The sequence below is a fragment of the Somniosus microcephalus genome, chromosome 15 (genome assembly GCF_052327205.1).
Source record: "Somniosus microcephalus isolate GS21.2 chromosome 15, FLI_Smic_1.0, whole genome shotgun sequence".
NCBI classification, from domain to species: domain Eukaryota; kingdom Metazoa; phylum Chordata; class Chondrichthyes; order Squaliformes; family Somniosidae; genus Somniosus; species Somniosus microcephalus.
The window spans coordinates 62,918,499-62,936,786 of NC_141001.1; the positions used below are offsets into that span (position 1 = coordinate 62,918,499).

Sequence of the window (18,288 nt, forward strand, 5' to 3'; positions counted from 1 at the left end):
GACTGGGCAGTCCAGGTCTAAGTGTGCCGGCTTCAACCGGTCAACCGAAATGTGATCCGGTTTACCTCCGATATCGACCGAAAAGGTTTTGTCACCCGGCTCTATGACGCGGAAGGGACCAGTGTAAGGAGGCTTGAACGGATCCCGGTGAGCGTCGTGGCGGATAAACACGTACTCGGCGCTTTTCAGCTCAGTTGCGACATGGGAGCTCTAAGCCATGATGCGACGTAGGCACTGGAGCGAAACATCTGGCCGCTTCCTGGTGGCTGACGAGTTGCTGGGATGTGGACCATGGCTCTGTTGGCGACAGGAGGAAATCCCCTGGTACTCGTAGTGGCTGGCCATATACGAGTTCCGCCGAGGACGATAGCAAATCTTCTTTGGGCGCCGTTCGAAGACCCAAAAGGACCCAGGGAAGTCTGTCCACCCATTCCGCGCCTTGTAGACTGGCCCGCAGAGCGGCTTTGAGCGACCTGTGGAATCGCTCGCACAGGCCATTCGCCTGTGGATGATAGGCGGTGGTGCGATGTAGTTTGGTGACGAGCCCCTGAGCCACAGTGTTCCAGAGCTCAGAGGAAAACTGCGGTCCACTATCGGAAGAGATCTCCGCCGGTACCCCGAAACGAGCAACCCAATAGGAGATGAAAGCTCTGGCTACGTCTGCCGAAGTGGTGGAAACCAAAGGAACTACCTCTGGCCACCTAGTGGTGCAGTCTACCATTGTGAGGATGTGTGTAAAACCTTGAGAAGGTGGAAGCGGCCCCACGAGGTCCACATTCACATGGTCAAATCGACACTCCGGAACAGCGAAAGTGGCCAATGGAGCTTTTATATGACGCTGTACCTTGGCCTTTTGGCAGACCACGCAGGTGTTGGCCCAGTCGCGGACGTCCATGTGCATACCCCTCCAGACGAATTTTGATGACATCAGCCTTTGCGAGGCCTTCATACCAGGGTGTGACAACCCGTGTATGCCGTCGAAAACTTCACGGCGCCAGGCGACTGGTACGATAGGGTGGGGAGCTCCCATGGAGACGTCGCAAAGTAGCGTGGTGCCTGCGGCATGGAATTTGACGTCAGCCGCTTGGAAGCTAGAGCGGCTGGTCCTGTATGCTTGGACCTCTGGTTCCGAGGCTTGATCCGCAGCCATGAGGGCATAGTCAATTCCAAGTTGGACTGCGTGAACAGTCACACGGGAGAGGCAATCCGCCACCAGGTTGTCTTTGCTGGACAAATGCTGAATGTCCGCTGTGAATTCTGAAATGAACGTCAGGTGACGTTGTTACCGAGCTGACCACGGTTCGGCGGTCTTGGCCATAGCGTACATTAGTGGCTTGTGGTGTACAAAAGCCGTGAACGGACGTCCCTCTAGTAAGAACCGGAAATGGCGGATGGCTAGAAAAAGTGCCAGGAACTCCCAGTCGAAAGTGCTGTACTTTCTTTCGTTTCGCCGTAGTTGACGGCTGAAAAACGCCAGTGGTTGCCACGTCCCATTCACCCACTGTTCCTGCACTGCGCCGATTGCATAGTCCGACGCGTTGGTGGTAAGGGCAATGCTGGCACCTGGAAGCGGGAGCGCCAGCATGGTTGCGTTGGCCAAGGCGCCTTTGGTGTCGACGAACGCCCGGTCCATCTCGGCCGTCCAGCTGATCGGATCCTTACCGGACTTGGCTTTGAGGGCCTCGTACAAGGGCTGCATAAGCAGAGCCGCCTTAGGGATGAACCGGTGATAAAAATTGACCATCGCGAGGAACTCTTGTAGGGACTTGACGGTCTGCGGGTGTGGGAAAGATGTAACCGCCTCTACCTTCGTCTGTAAGGGAATTGCGCCATCTGATGTGATGCGGTGGCCCAAGAAATCAATCCGCTGCAGGCCGAACTGGCACTTGACCGGGTTGATAATCAAACCATGTTGACTGAGGCGTGTGAAGAGGGGACGCAAATGGCAGAAGTGCTCCTCTTTGCTAGGGCTGGCGATGAGGATGTCATCGAGGTAGATGAAAAGGAATTTTAGGTCCCGAAGCACGGAGTCCATCAAGCGCTGGAAAGTCTGTGCAGCATTCTTCAAGCCAAACGGCATCCGCAGAAATTCAAACAGGCTGAATGGGGTGATGACTGCGGTTTTCGGGATGTCTTGCGGGTGCACGGGGACCTGGTGGTAACCACGGACGAGGTCGACTTTTGAAAAAAAAGTATTTGCTGCCAAATGGGCCGAGAAATCTTGAATATGTGGGATCGGGTACCGATCGGGGTAGTGGCGTCATTCAGGCGTCGGTAGTCGCCGAATGGCCGCCATTCACCGCCGGGTTTCGGAACAATGTGGAGAGGCAAAGACCAGGGACTATTCGACCGCCGAATAATCCCCAGCCACTCCATCGTGTCGAACTCCGCTTTCGCAGCCGTGAGCTTGTCGGGTTCGAGTCGTCGGGCCCGTGCGTAAACCGGGGAGTCGGTAGTGGTGATGTGATGTGCTACACCATGTTTAGTGGCCGAGGAGGAGAAGGTGGGCCTGGTCAGATCCGGGAACTCTCCGAGGAGGCGAGTGAAATCGTCTGGAGGTGGGAATGCACAGGAGACAGAGCGCGGCACGGCGTTACCGCGGTGGCACGGGATGGAGTGGAACGTGGCCGCATTGATCAACTGGCGGTGCCTGACATCGACCAGGAGGCCGTTGGCGCACAAAAAATCCGCCCCAAGGATGGCCTGCGTGACTTTGGCGGTGATGAATTCCCAGGGGAAGCGCTGGCCGCCGAAACACACCTGGACCTGCCGCCTTCTGAAGGTCCGAATGGCCATGCCATTAGCTGCCGCAAGGGCGGGGCTGTGGCCCCCAGCTAGTATATCGAGATTTGACGCAGGTAGGATGCTACACTGCGCCCCGGTGTCACAAAGGAAACGTCGACCAGATAGGGAGTCGGTGATGAAGAGAAGCTTCCACGAATTTCCGATGGCCATTGTATGGGGGGCACTCATTAGACCCGGTCCTCTTTTGCCAGGGTGGCTGTAGATGTTTTTTGTTTTTTTTTTGAGCGAAAAACTGCAGGGAGGGCGGCAGCATCTTGCTTTCGCGCCAAAACGGGCGTGGTAGAAGCACAATCCCGCTGATTGAGAAGCTGGAGCAGCATCTGTGGGGGATGGGCGCCTCATGGCAGCACAGTATTGCTGTGTCACCGCGAAAATCTTGTCCGCTTCGGCAGCAAGCTCCGCGCAGTCTGTGACTTCGGACCTGGCTAGGGCAGCCTGAACTTGCTCCGGGAGTAGGCTGAGGAATAGCTCCCTGAAGAGGAAGCATTCCGGTTCGGAACCAAGGAGCGTGAGCATCTGGCTCATGAGCTCGGACGGCTTGGAGCCCCCGAGGCCGGGCATAGCGAGCAACCGGCGGGCGCGCTCTGACTTCGTGAGCCCGAAGACCTGCAGCAACCGTGCCTTTAACGTGTCATACTTGTGATCAGTAGGTGGACTACCGAGTAGGCTCACGATCCACGAGGCTGTGGCGCTGTTGAGGGCGGAGACCACATAATAATAACGGGTCTGATCCGCAACGATGTCCCTGATGGCGAACTGGGCTTCAGCCTGGATGAACCACGCGGCTGGTTGTTGCTCCCAGAACTGCGGTAGCTTCAAGGTAACGGCATTCGCTTCCATGTTGAGTATCTTCTGCGAAAACCGTTCGCAAAAGTCGGGGTCACCAATGTAGGAATGTCTAGTTCCTATCCAAAGACTGAGGTCCACTCAGGCGATCAACCAAAACGAAGTTTAATTGAAACAAACAGGTTTGAACAAGTAACTGCAGGAGAACATCGAGTGCAGGTCTGTTCAGTTCAGAGGCTCCACGAGGACTGCTAGGGTGGTCCCGTGGTTGACGTCATGACGTCATCACGTTCTTCCCGCCAGTGGGGGATCACGTGATGTACGGTGTGATGTCATCGCATTTACCCGCGTTGTTAAAGTATTCATGCTCTGCACAAGTAAACAGTATAAATAAAGATACAGACTCAGGCTATAGCTAACATGTTGTTAAAGGGAATTATATACAAACGATCTGAGTCCTTTAGTGGCTCCGCCACAATGGTATGATTCTATGAAATGTGGGCAGTCACCCGCACATGAAATGCAACTGGATAGAAAATAATGTGCCAAAGGAATTGAGTGTATAATATACCCAAAACCTGCTTGCCGAATTTTCCGCTTCCTCTGTGTCCAATCTGCACCTGTGGAACTGGCATAGTTAAGCATGGAATTAGACCCGTAGGCCTTGGGAGCATTTAAAGCACAATGCTACACTAGAAGAGTTCGAATATTGGAGGAATGAGCTTACTTGAACTAAATGAGTACATTTTAGTGATCTTATACTCACTGTCAATTACAGCTTAAAATTGCCTACAATCTTTCTGGAATATGTGAAGTGCATTGAAAACTGAAATTTTCCATAAAAATACAGTTCCAAAGAAAAGTTTTTTAGAAATCTGAAAAGTAGATTGATCTGCTAGGAGATTAAATGTAGTTAGATATCAAAAGTAAGAGTAAAATCAACCTGATACACAAAAATCAGAAATTTAAAACAGATATATATAGGGGGAAGACAAGAGGAAAGCAGTTATGAGAAACAGGGGATGGCATGAATAGATACAAAGAATATATTAACAGATAAACAAAAAATACAAACATACATATGGTTAAAAATGGACAGGAACATGCATATATAAAGTATGGAGAAGAGACAGCAAAAACAAATGGAAAGGAAGAAACCCAGTAACATGTCTGCTTAAAGCACACAAGTGTGATCCTTCAGTCTGATATTATTCTAGTCTCTCAGTTGTCACTTCTCTGCAAACCAGTACGCCAGTGACACCTTTGTTCTTGGTTTTCTTTGCGGTATTTTGCCATACAGCTTCTTAATATTCATAAACAGCTCAAGTAGGCTTCTACGCCTTTCTCTTTTTCTATTCTGACAATTTAACCTGACAGTGTAGTATCCAAAATCTTAGTAGTTGAATGGAATTGTATTGATTAATAACCAATTAGACAGCCAGAATGTGTGGGTCACACTTAGGTTAAACTGTTCGAGTTCTGTTCAATTATTTCAGCAGGTATTAAAAAAATCGTAAAATATCACCCTCCAACCATATTAAATTCATTTTGCTTTTTCAAACGAGCTGGTTCGACATTACAGAGAAATGCCTTATAATTTATAAGTTTCAGTGATATGTTCATTGACAATACAACTGCTGACCAAGATATTTCTGAAGTTGACAATACTATTGTTTTTATTATTCACTCAACCATTTTGCTCTCTTGAACATCAAGATAAACAATAAAAAATAAACATTCAGTGTCTCCTTTTCATTTCTTATCTGGCCTTCTTTGGTCAACATGATCAGATAGTCTGAACCAATGCTCCCTCTAATTCTTTTTGGGTGCACAGCCTGTTTAACGGGCTTCGTGGCCCATTCAAATTTCCGCGCATGCGCAGTTTTTCCCATTGTAAAGCTGGCAAGCGACCTGTGCAGGACCTCCGCATCACTGTGCAGCCTCACAGCTTAACAGGAACATTGGTCTGAGCCATTTATTACTCTTGATTGCCATCAATATTGCTCCATTCATACCCAATGGCTTGTGTGATTGAGTGGGGGGGGGGAATGGGAAGAAATTAGGCACTTTCCACTATAAATCTGGCTGGCTCTAATAGGAACTCTGCTGTCCTTCTACATTTGTTACCTTTTGTTTCCTCTGTGGTCTCTCAATCTACCTCAATTAGCATGGGAGTGGTTAAAAACAACTTTTATTCGTCATCAATGTGGTTGACACTTAACTGCCCTCTGAAATGGTGGCTCACCACCATCTTCTCCAGGGCAATTAGGGAAGGGCAATAAATGCTGGCCTTGTCAATGATGCCCACATCCCAGGAATTAATTTTAAAAAACAGTGGTTTCATGGAATCAGCCATATCAACATTTTTGAACAAGCTGTTTTATAATAAAAAAAAGGCATTTTTCAGCAAACCAAAAGTCAAATAATCTACTTTACAATACCTTGCATGACTCTGACGTGGCTCGACATACACAATAAAAGTTCTGAACAAACTTAATAAAAATTATAATGGCCCAGAAATGCGGCTCTCCCCGGGTGAGTACGCACAGGGTACTCACCCGTAGGCCGAATGGAATTGCCGGTTTCCTGCATCCACTGCGCATGTGCGGGAAACCGGCACTTCCGATCCTCTGAACGAAGAGGTTCAGAGGTCGAACGCGCGAGCAGGGGAGGCTGCGCGTGCGCATCAAACTTTGTTTTTTTTTTGTTTTTTTTTTAAACAGGTTTTCCCGGGAGGGTAAGCCTGCAGGATTTACACATTTAAAAAGCAGGCGTAAGGCCTGCTTTTTGCAAGGTAAGTGGTCAATTAATTAAAATTAAAACATTTTTTCCACAGGTTTATTATTTTTAAATACTTTAAAGCAAGGTAAGTTTATTTTTAGCCCCGTTATAATATAAAATTATTTTTTTCAAAAATTTAAATTAATGTTTAAAATAGTTATTTAATGTAATTTATAGTTTATTTAAAAAGTGTGATTTAAAAAAAAAATTATTTGAATGTTTACTGCTATTTTGGGCCCATAGTATACATAAGTTTTGACAGGTCTACCTGTCAATCTTATGAATGGGCTTTTCCCTCCTCCGATTGGCTGCCCATGGCTCACGTGATCCCAGGGAATGCATCGCACTAACTACGCCCCTAGGACACGCAAGCACAGCGCGCCGGCAGCTGGGCCAGGCCCCGGAGCGGAATTCCACGGGGCCCTACAGCTCAACTGCCGGAGCGCAAGGTAAGTGCAGGCCGGGGGCTTACACCCGCGGGAAGCCCCCGACCCGAATTTCTGGGCCAATATCTTTCTGAGAGAGCAACTGAACCATCTCCTACCCACAATTATTGAACAGCCTGATCCATGTTCCAAGTTACAGAGTGCATGTTTATTGTCAAAATTAAACATCCAAATTTTAAGAAAATATTAACCTAGCTTGCATCCTTCCTTCTTCACTAAACATATCTTCAATAGTGCTTCTCACTACCAAATAGTTCCTGCTTATATATATTTAGAACTTTCTATCCAGACCTCCCCATCTAATTCTATTGGTGGTGCAGATCTTCCAAGACTTCCCTCCATTAGGGTAACCCTTTCTCTATTAAGCTTGTTTTATGTAGTTTCTTTCAGATACACATGAACATACATACATAACATTTAATCACCCCCAACCACTCAGAGCATAATACAAAATAGACATGTAACCCAAAATTCCAGATGCAATTTCACTTGTCACACTTACAATGGGATGTGATCAGGACATCAAGATGAAGGATTCCATCAAAGTGAGGCACTCCAATTAGCAACCAGGCTGAAAACTGTCCAAACCCCTCCCATATACACAAGCTTGAATGAAAACCAAATTCATCTATGGTTAGAAAATCAGACTCTATACTGCCTCTGTTGCAGGTCTCCCCTTAAGCTGAGTAATTGTGCCATTATCACCTTTAGCTTCACTTCCAAGTAGGATAGAGATTCAAAGTGTATAGAGATCCAAAGCACAATGAGATATCAAAAAAAAACTAGTTTCGAGTAGAGCATAAACGCCAGCATGGACTGGTTGGGCCGAATGGCCTGTTCCTGTGCTGTACATTCGATATAATGTTATGTAGTTAATTAGAATTTTTAATAAATCATATTTCATCATTTTACTGTTTAGTTCTTGAATCTTAATTCATAACTAAATTTGATCTGATCAACGTTACCTGTTGCATCTCTGCTGAAGCATTCCTAGTGTAACTGTTGTATTCATTTATCAATGACCTGACATGGCAGTTCACCCTCACTGCAGTGCTGTGGATCCGTTGCCATCTATTTTTTTCGAGCTTGTAGAAAATCTTGGACAGCTCTGTGGTGATTGTCCACGCTCTCTTCAGCAGTGCCTGCAGGCTGTCTTGTAAATTTGACTGAGATGTTATGACAAGCTCGTTGTGTCCATCACCTTCCACACTGATTGGTTTTGATTGAAGTATGCACATGCACTCACATTCTGCCATCAATCTCAAGTCTTCCATCCAACGCTGCACAGAATCCATTTCTATTAGATGCATGCTAGAAAAAGGATACCATGAAGTTATAAAACAAAGCAGAGTTAATGCTGTCACTGTAGTAGTGTTTTTTTTTTACTCCTAAATCCCACCCCCACCTTCTCTTTTCTGATGGCATTGACATGGACTATGCATGGTTACACCAGTTCAACAAAATCCTCCAATATTTTCTGAAGTGCCTATTCTTTATTTGTGAGATTAGACAATGGCCCTGAATTTCTTTGCTAATCTTCAATACTTATCTCATTCTTATACCGTAATTGTGCTGAAAAGATTGGGGAAATTTGCATTTTAGCACGTTTGTGTACATTAATGCCATTATTACACTAAACGGAAGTTTCCTTGATCTTTTTAACAGTGCAAACTTTTAAAAGGGGCACAGGTCCAGGGCCATATACAGGAAAACTGGATTCCTTGTGATGGCACGTAGGCAACGGAGTAGCTATGGACATATGTGAATAGAAGCGGTTCCTATTCTGAGGACATCCAGCTCCTCTGTGATGCAACACAGGGGCATCAGAGGGCATATTCTACGGGATTTTCCTGGGAGTTGGGGGAGCGAAATTCAGAAACTTACACAGTTTTGACATCAAGGTACACCAGAGTTGCACCAGGAATATTTATATTAACTACCCTGGAAACTTAAATGTTACTCACTCTGCTGGTGAACAGCGTAATATTACAGTACAAAACTGGTATAACTGCCTTTTTGTGGGCTATGTGGAACAATCTTTGTTCCAGTCCTACTCGGGTCCCCTCCCTCAGCTCTTCTTCCAATACATTGATGACTGTATCGGTGCCGTTTCCTGCTCTCGTCCCGAACTTGACAATTTCATTTACTTTGCCTCCAATTTCCACCCTTCCCTCACCTTCACATGGTCCATCCCTAACTCTTCCCTTCCCTTCCTCGACTTCTCCGTCTCCATCTCTGGGGATAGGTTATCAACCAATATTCACTACAAGCCCACTGACTCCCACAGCTACCTGGACTACACTTCCTCCCACCCCGCTTCCTGTTAGGTCTCTATTCCATTCTCCCAGTTTCTCCGTCTCCGCCGTATCTGCTCCGACGATGCCACCTTCCACACCAGTGCTTCAGACATGTCTTCCTTTTTCCGCAACCGAGGATTCCCCTCTACCGTGATTGACACTGCCCTCGACCGTGTCAGTTCTATCTCCCGCACTTCTGCCTTCACCCCTGCCCCTCCCTCCCGGAACCACGATAGGGTTCCCCTTGTCCTCACCTTTCACCCCACCAGCCTCCACATTCAACGGATCATCCTCCGGCATTTCCGCTACCTCCAAAGTGATCCCACCACCAAACGTATCTTCCCCTCCCCTCCCCTTTCAGCATTCCGCAGGGACCGCTCCCTCCGAGACACCCTAGTCCACTCCTCTATCACCCCAAACAGCCCTTCCCCTTCGCCTGGCACCTTCCTGTGCAAGCGGAGGAGATGTAACACCTGCCCCTATACCTCCCCCCTTCCCACTGTCCAGGGCCCCAAAGACCCCTTCCAGGCGAAACAGCGATTTACTTGTACTTCTCGCAATCTAGTATACTGTATTCACTGCTCACGATGTGGTCTCCTCTACATTGGGGAGACCAAACGCAGATTGAGTGACCGCTTTGCGGAACACCTCCGTTCAGTCCGTAAGGGTGACCCCGAGCTTCCGGTCGCCTGTCATTTTAATTCACCGCTCCATTCCCACTCGGACCTCACCGTCCTTGGCCTCTTGTATTGTTCCACGGAAGCTCAACGTAAACTCAAGGAACAGCACCTCATCTTCCGATTAGGCACTCTGCAGCCTTCCGGACTCAATATCGAGTTCAACAATTTCAGATCATAACCTCGGCCCCTATTTCATTTTTTCTTGTAATTTTTCCACTCCTTTTCCACCCCCCCCCTTTCCTTTTGTTTCTCTCTCACACCTGGCAGCTATCTCTTGCCCTGCCAGCACACTTTACACCTAATCTCAGCCTATTACCATCTCGTCTAGCTTCTAATACCTTTTGTTGTCTCTTTTTTACTTCTTTTGTTTCTTTTATTCTTTTGTCCGATTGCAGCCCTGCCTCCGATCTATCTTTTCTTTCCAGTTTTGAAGAAGGGTTTTACCCGAAACATCAACTCAAATTTCTGTCCACGGATGTTGCCTGACCTGCTGAGTTTTTCCAGCATTTTCTGTTGTTATTTCGGATTCCCAACATCCGCAGCATTTTGCTATATAACTATAGCCTAACTGACATTGAGTAAATTCAGGGCAAGTGCTCACAGGCTACTCAGCTGTGAGGGGAATCACAGACCAGCCTGTTCTTGTTCTTATTCAATATCCTCATACATGCACTTTCTATCAGGAAACACCGGGTAATGATCAGAAACTCATAACTTTCGCGTAGCCCAAGGGTGTGTGGCCAACTGTAATACCCCCACCTCTATCCCAGCTGAGATCAACTAACTCAGTGCAGATTGGAAATTGAACCCCGATCTTCATGGTCGGTATAGCTCAATTTAATAATGAGCAGTGAATTTATGAATAGAGCCTTTACAAAAGGGGTCTTCTGTGGTCATGTGTTAATATGTAAAACAGTTGTTTAGGTTGGTATCTGAATAAAGGAACAACATGAACAATACTGAGAAGGATAAGAAGCAGAGTTAAGTTAGGTGCTATATAAATGCAACTTGTTGTTGCTGAATGGGATGGATTACCTTTAATTCACATGTAACATAGCACCTAAACTTAGTTATTTCTTTTTATATAAATCACCAAACAGTGCTGATGTTGGAATTGAGTTGGCAGTAGCATTATGTGTCTTTTCGTTCTTCCAACATAATTCATAATAGGCTCTCGTCTTTCATGCTGGCACTCATCAACAGAACAGTCTAAGACTTCTGTCAAGCCATATAAGTCTATATTTTTCAAGCACATTGACTACGCAACGACGGAATCAGAATTAAATAAACGACAAATAAAGTTGGGATGAACATAACTTTCCTATTTAAGAGAGCAACCTTGGAGCATCTGAGCTACGATATCTTGGTGGATTTAGAAAAATATTGGCCCCGATTTTGCTGGAGCGGGTCTTCTTGCGGCGTGCCCTATTAGTTAGATGTTTTTCCTTACCCTTTAGCTCAAACAATTTTTGCCCTGTAATTTGCTGGAAGTGCGAGCTGATAACGGCGTGGCAAGGGCAACAGGGCATCTGGGACCTTAGTGAACGATGGGGCCAACTGTGTAACCGATGAGATTTAAGGGTTGAGAAAGAAACAGAGGAACAATGGAGAAGGAGGATGAATTAGAGTCAAATAAGGTACAGAAAGAGAAATAAAGATTGGATTAAGAGAGTGAACAAAAGAGACAGAAAGGAAAGGAAAAAATATAAACATTTAAAATTTTAAAAACTGTTAACAACAATTTGTTACATGTAGGAATGAGACTCCACAGTTTAAATTGTTCCCTTTCTGGGCTGGAGAGGTTGAACGGCATTGCAGGAACATAAATCTCCTCATTAAGAGGGTGCTTACGCTGTTAAATTGCAGCCCTAATTTTCTACAGTGAGTTAAATTGGCAAATAATGCGCAAATGCAGCAACTTCATAAAATTCATGGGAAGGTTGTGGGTGAGTTGTGGTTTTCGTGAGGCATACAGCAGAGTGGCACAAACCATCCAGCAACTTGTGGCAATTCGCAATTAATGGCATATCTCTTCCGCGCCCCAAGTTACTGGACAATTTACACATTAATAATGGTGAGTGCCATTAAACTCACTGTTATTTTGTCAGAAAATTCTGAGCCAATATGGTTTGTGTGCTAAATTTAAGTACCAGGAACAGTGCTTACAAAATCTTCTTGCTTAAATTGAGTACCCTGCTTTGTTTTGCTTCTCTCAGGTGATTAATAAAGCAGATCAAATCAAGCTCATAATTACAGTACATTGTAAATAGCACATATGTTAAATCTCCAAAGAATGTCCACTTGTTCCTATTGGAGCAGTTCCTCCCAGGATGTTCAAGTGTACAGAATGAGAAGGGTGTGCCTAGTAAAATATATATACTATGGCTAAAAATGATGTCAATTAAAGAAAGACTTGCATTTACATAGCACCTTTCACAGCCTCTGGACATCCCAAAGCACTTTACATAAGAACATAAGAAATAGGAGCAGGAGTAGGCCATTTGCCCTTCGAGCCTGCTCCGCCATTCAATAAGATCATGGCTGATCTTCCACCTCATCTCCACTTTCCTGCACTTTCCCCATATTCCTTGATTCCTTTAATATTCAAAAATCTATCAATCTCCGTCTTGAATATACTCAACGACTGAGCCTCCACAGCTCTCTGTGGTAGAGAATTCCAAAGATTCACCACCCTCTGAGTGAAGAAATTTCTCCTCATCTCAGTTCTAAATGGCTGACCCCTTATTCTGAGACTGTGACCCCTAGTTCTAGACTCCCCAGCCAGGGGAAACATCCTCCCTGCATCTACCCTGTCAAGTCATGTAAGAATTTTGTAGGTTTCAATGAGATCACCTCTCATTCTTCTAAACTCTAGAGAATGTAGGCCTAGTCTACTCAATCTCTCCTCATAGGACAATCCCCCCATTCCAGGAACCACTCTGGTGAACCTTTGTTGCACTCCCTCTAAAGCAAGTATATCCTTCCTTAGGTAAGCAGACCAAAACTGTACACAGTACTCCAGGTGTGATCTCACCAGGACCTTATATAATTGCAGTAATAAACATAGAAACATAGAAACATAGAGATAGGAACAGGAGTAGGCCATTCGGCCCTTCGAGCCTGCTCCGCCATTCAATGAGATCATGGCTGATCTTCATCTGAGATCTTAGCTGATCTTACCAGTTCAGTACCCCGTCCCCGCCTTTTCTCCGTAACCCTTAATCCCCTTAGCCTTCAGAAATATATCCAATTCTCTCTTGAAAATATTTATTGAATTAGCCTTCACAGCCCTCTGTGGCAGGGAATTCCACAGGCTCACCACTCTTTGAGTGAAGAAATTCTTCCTCATCTCTGTTTTAAATGATTTGCCCGCTATTTTTAGACTGTGGCCCCTGGTTCTGTGCTCCCCTGCCATTGGAAACATTCTCTCTGAATTCAGCCTGTCCAGGCCTGCCATAATTTTATATGTTTCGATGAGATCCCCTCTCAATCTTCTAAACTCCAGTGAGTACAAGCCCAAACTATTCAATCTCTCCTCGTAGGTCATTCCCGCCATTCCAGGTATCAGCCTGGTGAATCGCCGCTGCACTCTTTCCATGGCAAGAACATCCTTCCGCAGATGGGGCGACCAAAACTGTACACAATACTCCAGATGCGGTCTCACCAGCACCTTGTACAGCTGTAGTAAGGTATCCCTATTCCTATACTCGAACCCCCTTGATATGAAGGCCAACATACCATTTGCCTTCTTAATCGCCTGTTGCACCTGCATGCTCTCCTTCAGTGACTGGTGCACAAGAACACCCAGGTCCCTCTGCACTTCCCCATCTCCCAATCTATTGCCATTTAGATAATAATCTACCCTCCTGTTTTTACCCCCAAAGTGGATAACCTCGCATTTATCCACATTATAGTGCATCTGCCACGTATCCGCCCATTCCCCCAACCTGTCCAAATCGCACTGTAGCCTCCTGACATCCTCATCAGAGCCCACCCCTCCTCCTAGTTTAGTGTCGTCAGCGAATTTGGAAATATTGCATCCAATTCCCTGATCCAGATCATTTATATATATTGTGAACAGCTGGGGTCCCAGGACAGATCCTTGCGGCACCCCGCTGGTCACTGCCTGCCACTCCGAAAACGAGCCGTTTATTCCAACTCTCTGTTTTCTATCCGCCAGCCAGTTCTCTATCCACGTTAATACTTTGCCCCCAATCCCATGAGCCTTAATTTTGCATGATAATCTTTTGTGTGGAACCTTATCGAAGGCTTTCTGGAAGTCAAGGTACACCACATCCACTGGCTCTCCCCCATCTATTTTACCAGTTACTTCCTCAAAAAATTCCAGCAGATTAGTCAAACACGATTTACCCTTTGTAAATCCATGTTGACTCTGTCCGATCCTTTCCCCATTTGTCAAGTGCTCCGCTATTTTATCCTTAATAATGGACTCTAGCATTTTGCCCACAACCGATGTAAGGCTTACTGGTCTATAATTCCCTGCTTTCTCTCTACCCCCCTTTTTAAATATTGGGGTAACATTAGCTACCCTCCAATCCACGGGTACTGTTCCCGAGTCAATGGAGTTCCGGAAGATGATCCTTAGAGCATCTGCTATCTCCAGGGCCACCTCCTTAAGTACCCTAGGATGTAGTTTATCAGGCCCCGGGGATTTGTCGGCCTTCAGTCCCCTCAACTTACCCAACACCATATCCCTAGAGATACTAATTTCTGTCAGCTCCTCCCTCTCATTAGTCCCTATGTTTGCCGATATTCCTGGGAGGTTATTTGTGTCCTCCTTTGTGAATACAGAACCAAAGTATGAGTTTAATTGGTCTGCCATTTCCTTATTCTCCATTATATATTCTCCCGAATCGGACTGCAAGGGACCGACTTGGGATTTTACCAGTCTTTTCCTCCTGATATACCGATAAAAGCTTTTGCAGTCTGTCTTTATGTTTGCTGCAAGTTTACTTTCGTATTCTATTTTCCCCTTCCTGATTAATCCCTTTGTCCTCTTTTGCTGTATCCTGTACTGCCCCCAATCTTCCGGTCTGGTGCTTTTTTTTGCCAGTTGATATGCCCTTTTTTTTGATTTTATGCTGTCCCTAATTTCCCTCGTTATCCACGGTTGAGCCACCTTTTTAGGTTTATTTTTATGCCAAACCGGTATAAACATGTTCTGGAATTCTTCCATTCTATCTTTGAATGCTTGCCATTGTCTATCCACTGTCAATCCCCCCAGAAACACCACCCAATCAATCTTACCCAATTCCCATCTCATACCCTCGTAATTCCCTTTATTTAAGTTCTGGACCTTAGTCTCTGATTCAATTTCCTCACTCTCCATCTCGACTGAGAGCTCGATCATATTATGATCGCTCTGACCCAAGGGGCCTCGTACAAGAAGATTGTTGATAAGTCCCTTCTCATTGCACAATACCCAGTCTAAAATGGCCAACATACCATTTGCTTTCCTAATTGCTTGCTATACCTGCATGTTAACTTTCAGTGATTCATGTACAAGGACACCCAGGTCCCTCTGAACACCAACATTTCCCAATTTCTCACCAATTAAAAAATACTCTGCTTTTCTATTTTTCCTACCAAAGTGGATAACTTCACATTTCTCCACATTATATTCCATTTGCCATGTTCTTGCCCACTCACATAGCCTGTCTATATCCCCTTGAAGCCTCCTTGCATCCTCCTCACAACTTACATTCCCACTCAGCTTTGTAGCATTAGTAAACTTGGATATATTGCATTTGGTCCCCTCATCCAAATCATTGATGCAGATTGTGAATAGCTGAGGCTCAAGCACTGATCCTTGTGGTAACCCATTAGTTACAGCCTGCCAACGGACAACTGTTTTCTGTCCGTTAACCAATCCTCAATCCATGCTAGTATATTACCCCCAATCCCATGAGCCCTAATTTTGTTTAATAACTTTTTGTGTGGCACCTTATCGAATGCCTTCTGAAAATCCAAATACACCACATCCACTGGTTCCACCTAATCTATTCTGCTAGTTACAACCTCAAAACACTAACAGATTTGTCAAACACAATTTCCCTTTCATAAATCTGTGTTGACTCTGCCCAATCCTATTATAATTTTCTAAGTGCTCTGTTACCACGTCCTTAATAATAGATTCTAGCATGTTCCCTATTACTGATGTCAGACTAACTGGTCTGTAGTTCCCCGTTTTCTCTCTCCCTCCTTTCTTAAATAGTGGGGTTACATTTGCTACCTTCCAATCTGCGGGAACCATTTCAGAATCTATGGAATTTTGGAAAATGACAACCAATGCATCCATTGGGCTGGATTTTCATTGAGGAGTCGGGTAGGAGGCGGGACTACAACTTTAGGGGTTGTAGTCCTGCCTCCATCGAGTTGTGGCCAACCCACACGATTTTGACTTGATTGACCTTGTTGAGCCCGCCCAACGGGCTCAGCAGACCAATTAAGGGCCACCCGGCAACAGGTGACGTCACAGATTGATATTTCATCTGTCAAGACCTTTTGACAGATGAAATATCAGTGTTTCACAGCTGTTTGAAGCTGTCAAACACTGATAATCTGTACTCCAAGTTAATTCCTTCCTCTCAGGATGATTTAGAGATCTCCCCGGAACAGAAAGCTGAATGCTGCAATTTTTGACAGCTCGCAGCAATTCTGCTTTCTGTGCCGGTGAGATGAGGGACTCCCGAGACCTGAAGGAAGGAAGGCTGTAAAGGTAAGTAAAGGTATGTAAAACTTCTTTAAACACTTTACACACACCAAACACACTTACCTTTGCACTCATGCACCCATCACTCACCTGAGCACTGGACATCTCGACCCCTCCAAGCCCTTCATCCCGACGATCCCCCTCCTCTAACCTGGCATGGTTTGGAGCCGTCGGGAATCCCACACTTGAACATTAAAAATAGGGATTAGGCTAATAACTGCCTGTTAACTGCCTGTTAACAGGCAGTTAATTGGCACTAACCCCTTCCCGCCTCGGGGAGGCGGGTCCCAGTCCGGGGCGGGTACCCGCCTCCTTTGAAACTGGCATGGAGGTGGTTTGGGGGTGAGATGGGGTCGGGACCCCCCGATTTCGGGATTTTAACCCCCCCACATGCCTGCAATCCCGCCTCCACGGCCCAATGAAAATCCTGCCCATTATCTCTATAGCCACCTCTTTCAAAACCCTAGGATGTAGGCCATCAGGTCCAGTTGATTTATTTGCTTTCAGTCCCATTAATTTCTCTATTTTTTTACTAGTCAGTTAAATTGGCAAATATTTCAGTTCCTCATTCTCACTAGAGCCTTGGTTTGCCACTATATCTGGGAAATTTTTTGCATCTTCTACCGTAAAGACAGACACAAAGGGTTGGCTTTTCCAGGCGGAGGCGGGTTCACGTAGGGTTCGTGGTTTAGCGGGTTCCGGTCCCACTGCCGGTTTCAGTGGCACTGATATAACGATTTTGACTTGACTGGCCTGTCGGCGCGTTACCCGGCCCAATCAGTGGGTTCGGGTCTGCTGCTCACCTCTGCTGACATCTTCGATTCAGCTGCATTTAAGGGGCCCAGGCAGCCTTTGGGTTTTATTAACTTTGATACTCCTGAGTGGTACTGTTTGCGAGATGACTGCAGCAAGAACCAAGGCTTCACCCCGATTGATGATGACTCTCTCCATGCTCTTGTGGAGGGAGTGAGAGGGCGCAAGGAGGTTCTGTTTCCCTCCAATGGACTGAGGAAGCCCCCTCAGCAAACCAAGGGCGCCAGAGTTCAAGTGAGGCCCCACAGCAGCAGCGGAGGCGGCGGCAGTGCGGACCTGCGGGAGACTCTGCAGTTTAAAAAGGGCGCCAGAGTTCAGGTGAGGCATACCAGTCTCCAGTCTCCGAGCTCAGAGGGAGGGAGAAAAGTAAAAAGTAATTGAAGTTTGATGTCACCAGAAAGCAGGTAAGTGATTGGTTGGTAAGTATTTCTCTCTTAAACTTTAACTCTGTGGTTTATAGTTACTAAGGTCTCTCTGGTGTAGCGGGGACCGTTGGTAAACCATTTAACTGTAGTGTAATTAGTGGGATTGATTGATTTAATTTAATTTCAAATAATTAAAGGGTAAGTCATGGCAGGACAGCTCGGCCACGTGGTATGCTCCTCCTGCGATATGTGGGAACTCAGGGACACTTCCTGTGTCCCTGACAACTATGTGTGCAGGAAGTGCATCCAGCTGCAGCTACTGACAGACCGCATTGCGGTGCTGGAGCTGTGATTGGATGCATACTGGAGCGTTCGCGATGCTCGGGACGTCGTGAATAGCACGTTTACGGAGTTGGACACACTGCAGGTAGTGGTTGGACAGGCAGAAAGGGAAGGGGTGACCAACAGGCAGAGTACTAAGCGCAGGCAGGTAGTGCAGGGGTTCCCTGTGGACATCCCCCTCTCAAACAGATACACCACTTTGAGTACTGTTGGGGGGGATGGCTTATCAGAGGAAAGCAG

General features: G+C 46.1%; 1 protein-coding gene across 1 annotated transcript in view; it reads right to left on the bottom strand.

The window, feature by feature from the left end:
• The window catches only part of insc (INSC spindle orientation adaptor protein), an 811,538-nt gene that overhangs the window by 486,291 nt on the left and 306,959 nt on the right, over window positions 1–18,288 (bottom strand). The window contains exon 3 of the mRNA XM_086007893.1: window positions 7,784–8,129. Coding sequence (XP_085864019.1) covers window positions 7,784–8,129 — 346 coding nt within the window. The remainder of the gene's footprint in view (window positions 1–7,783; window positions 8,130–18,288) is intronic.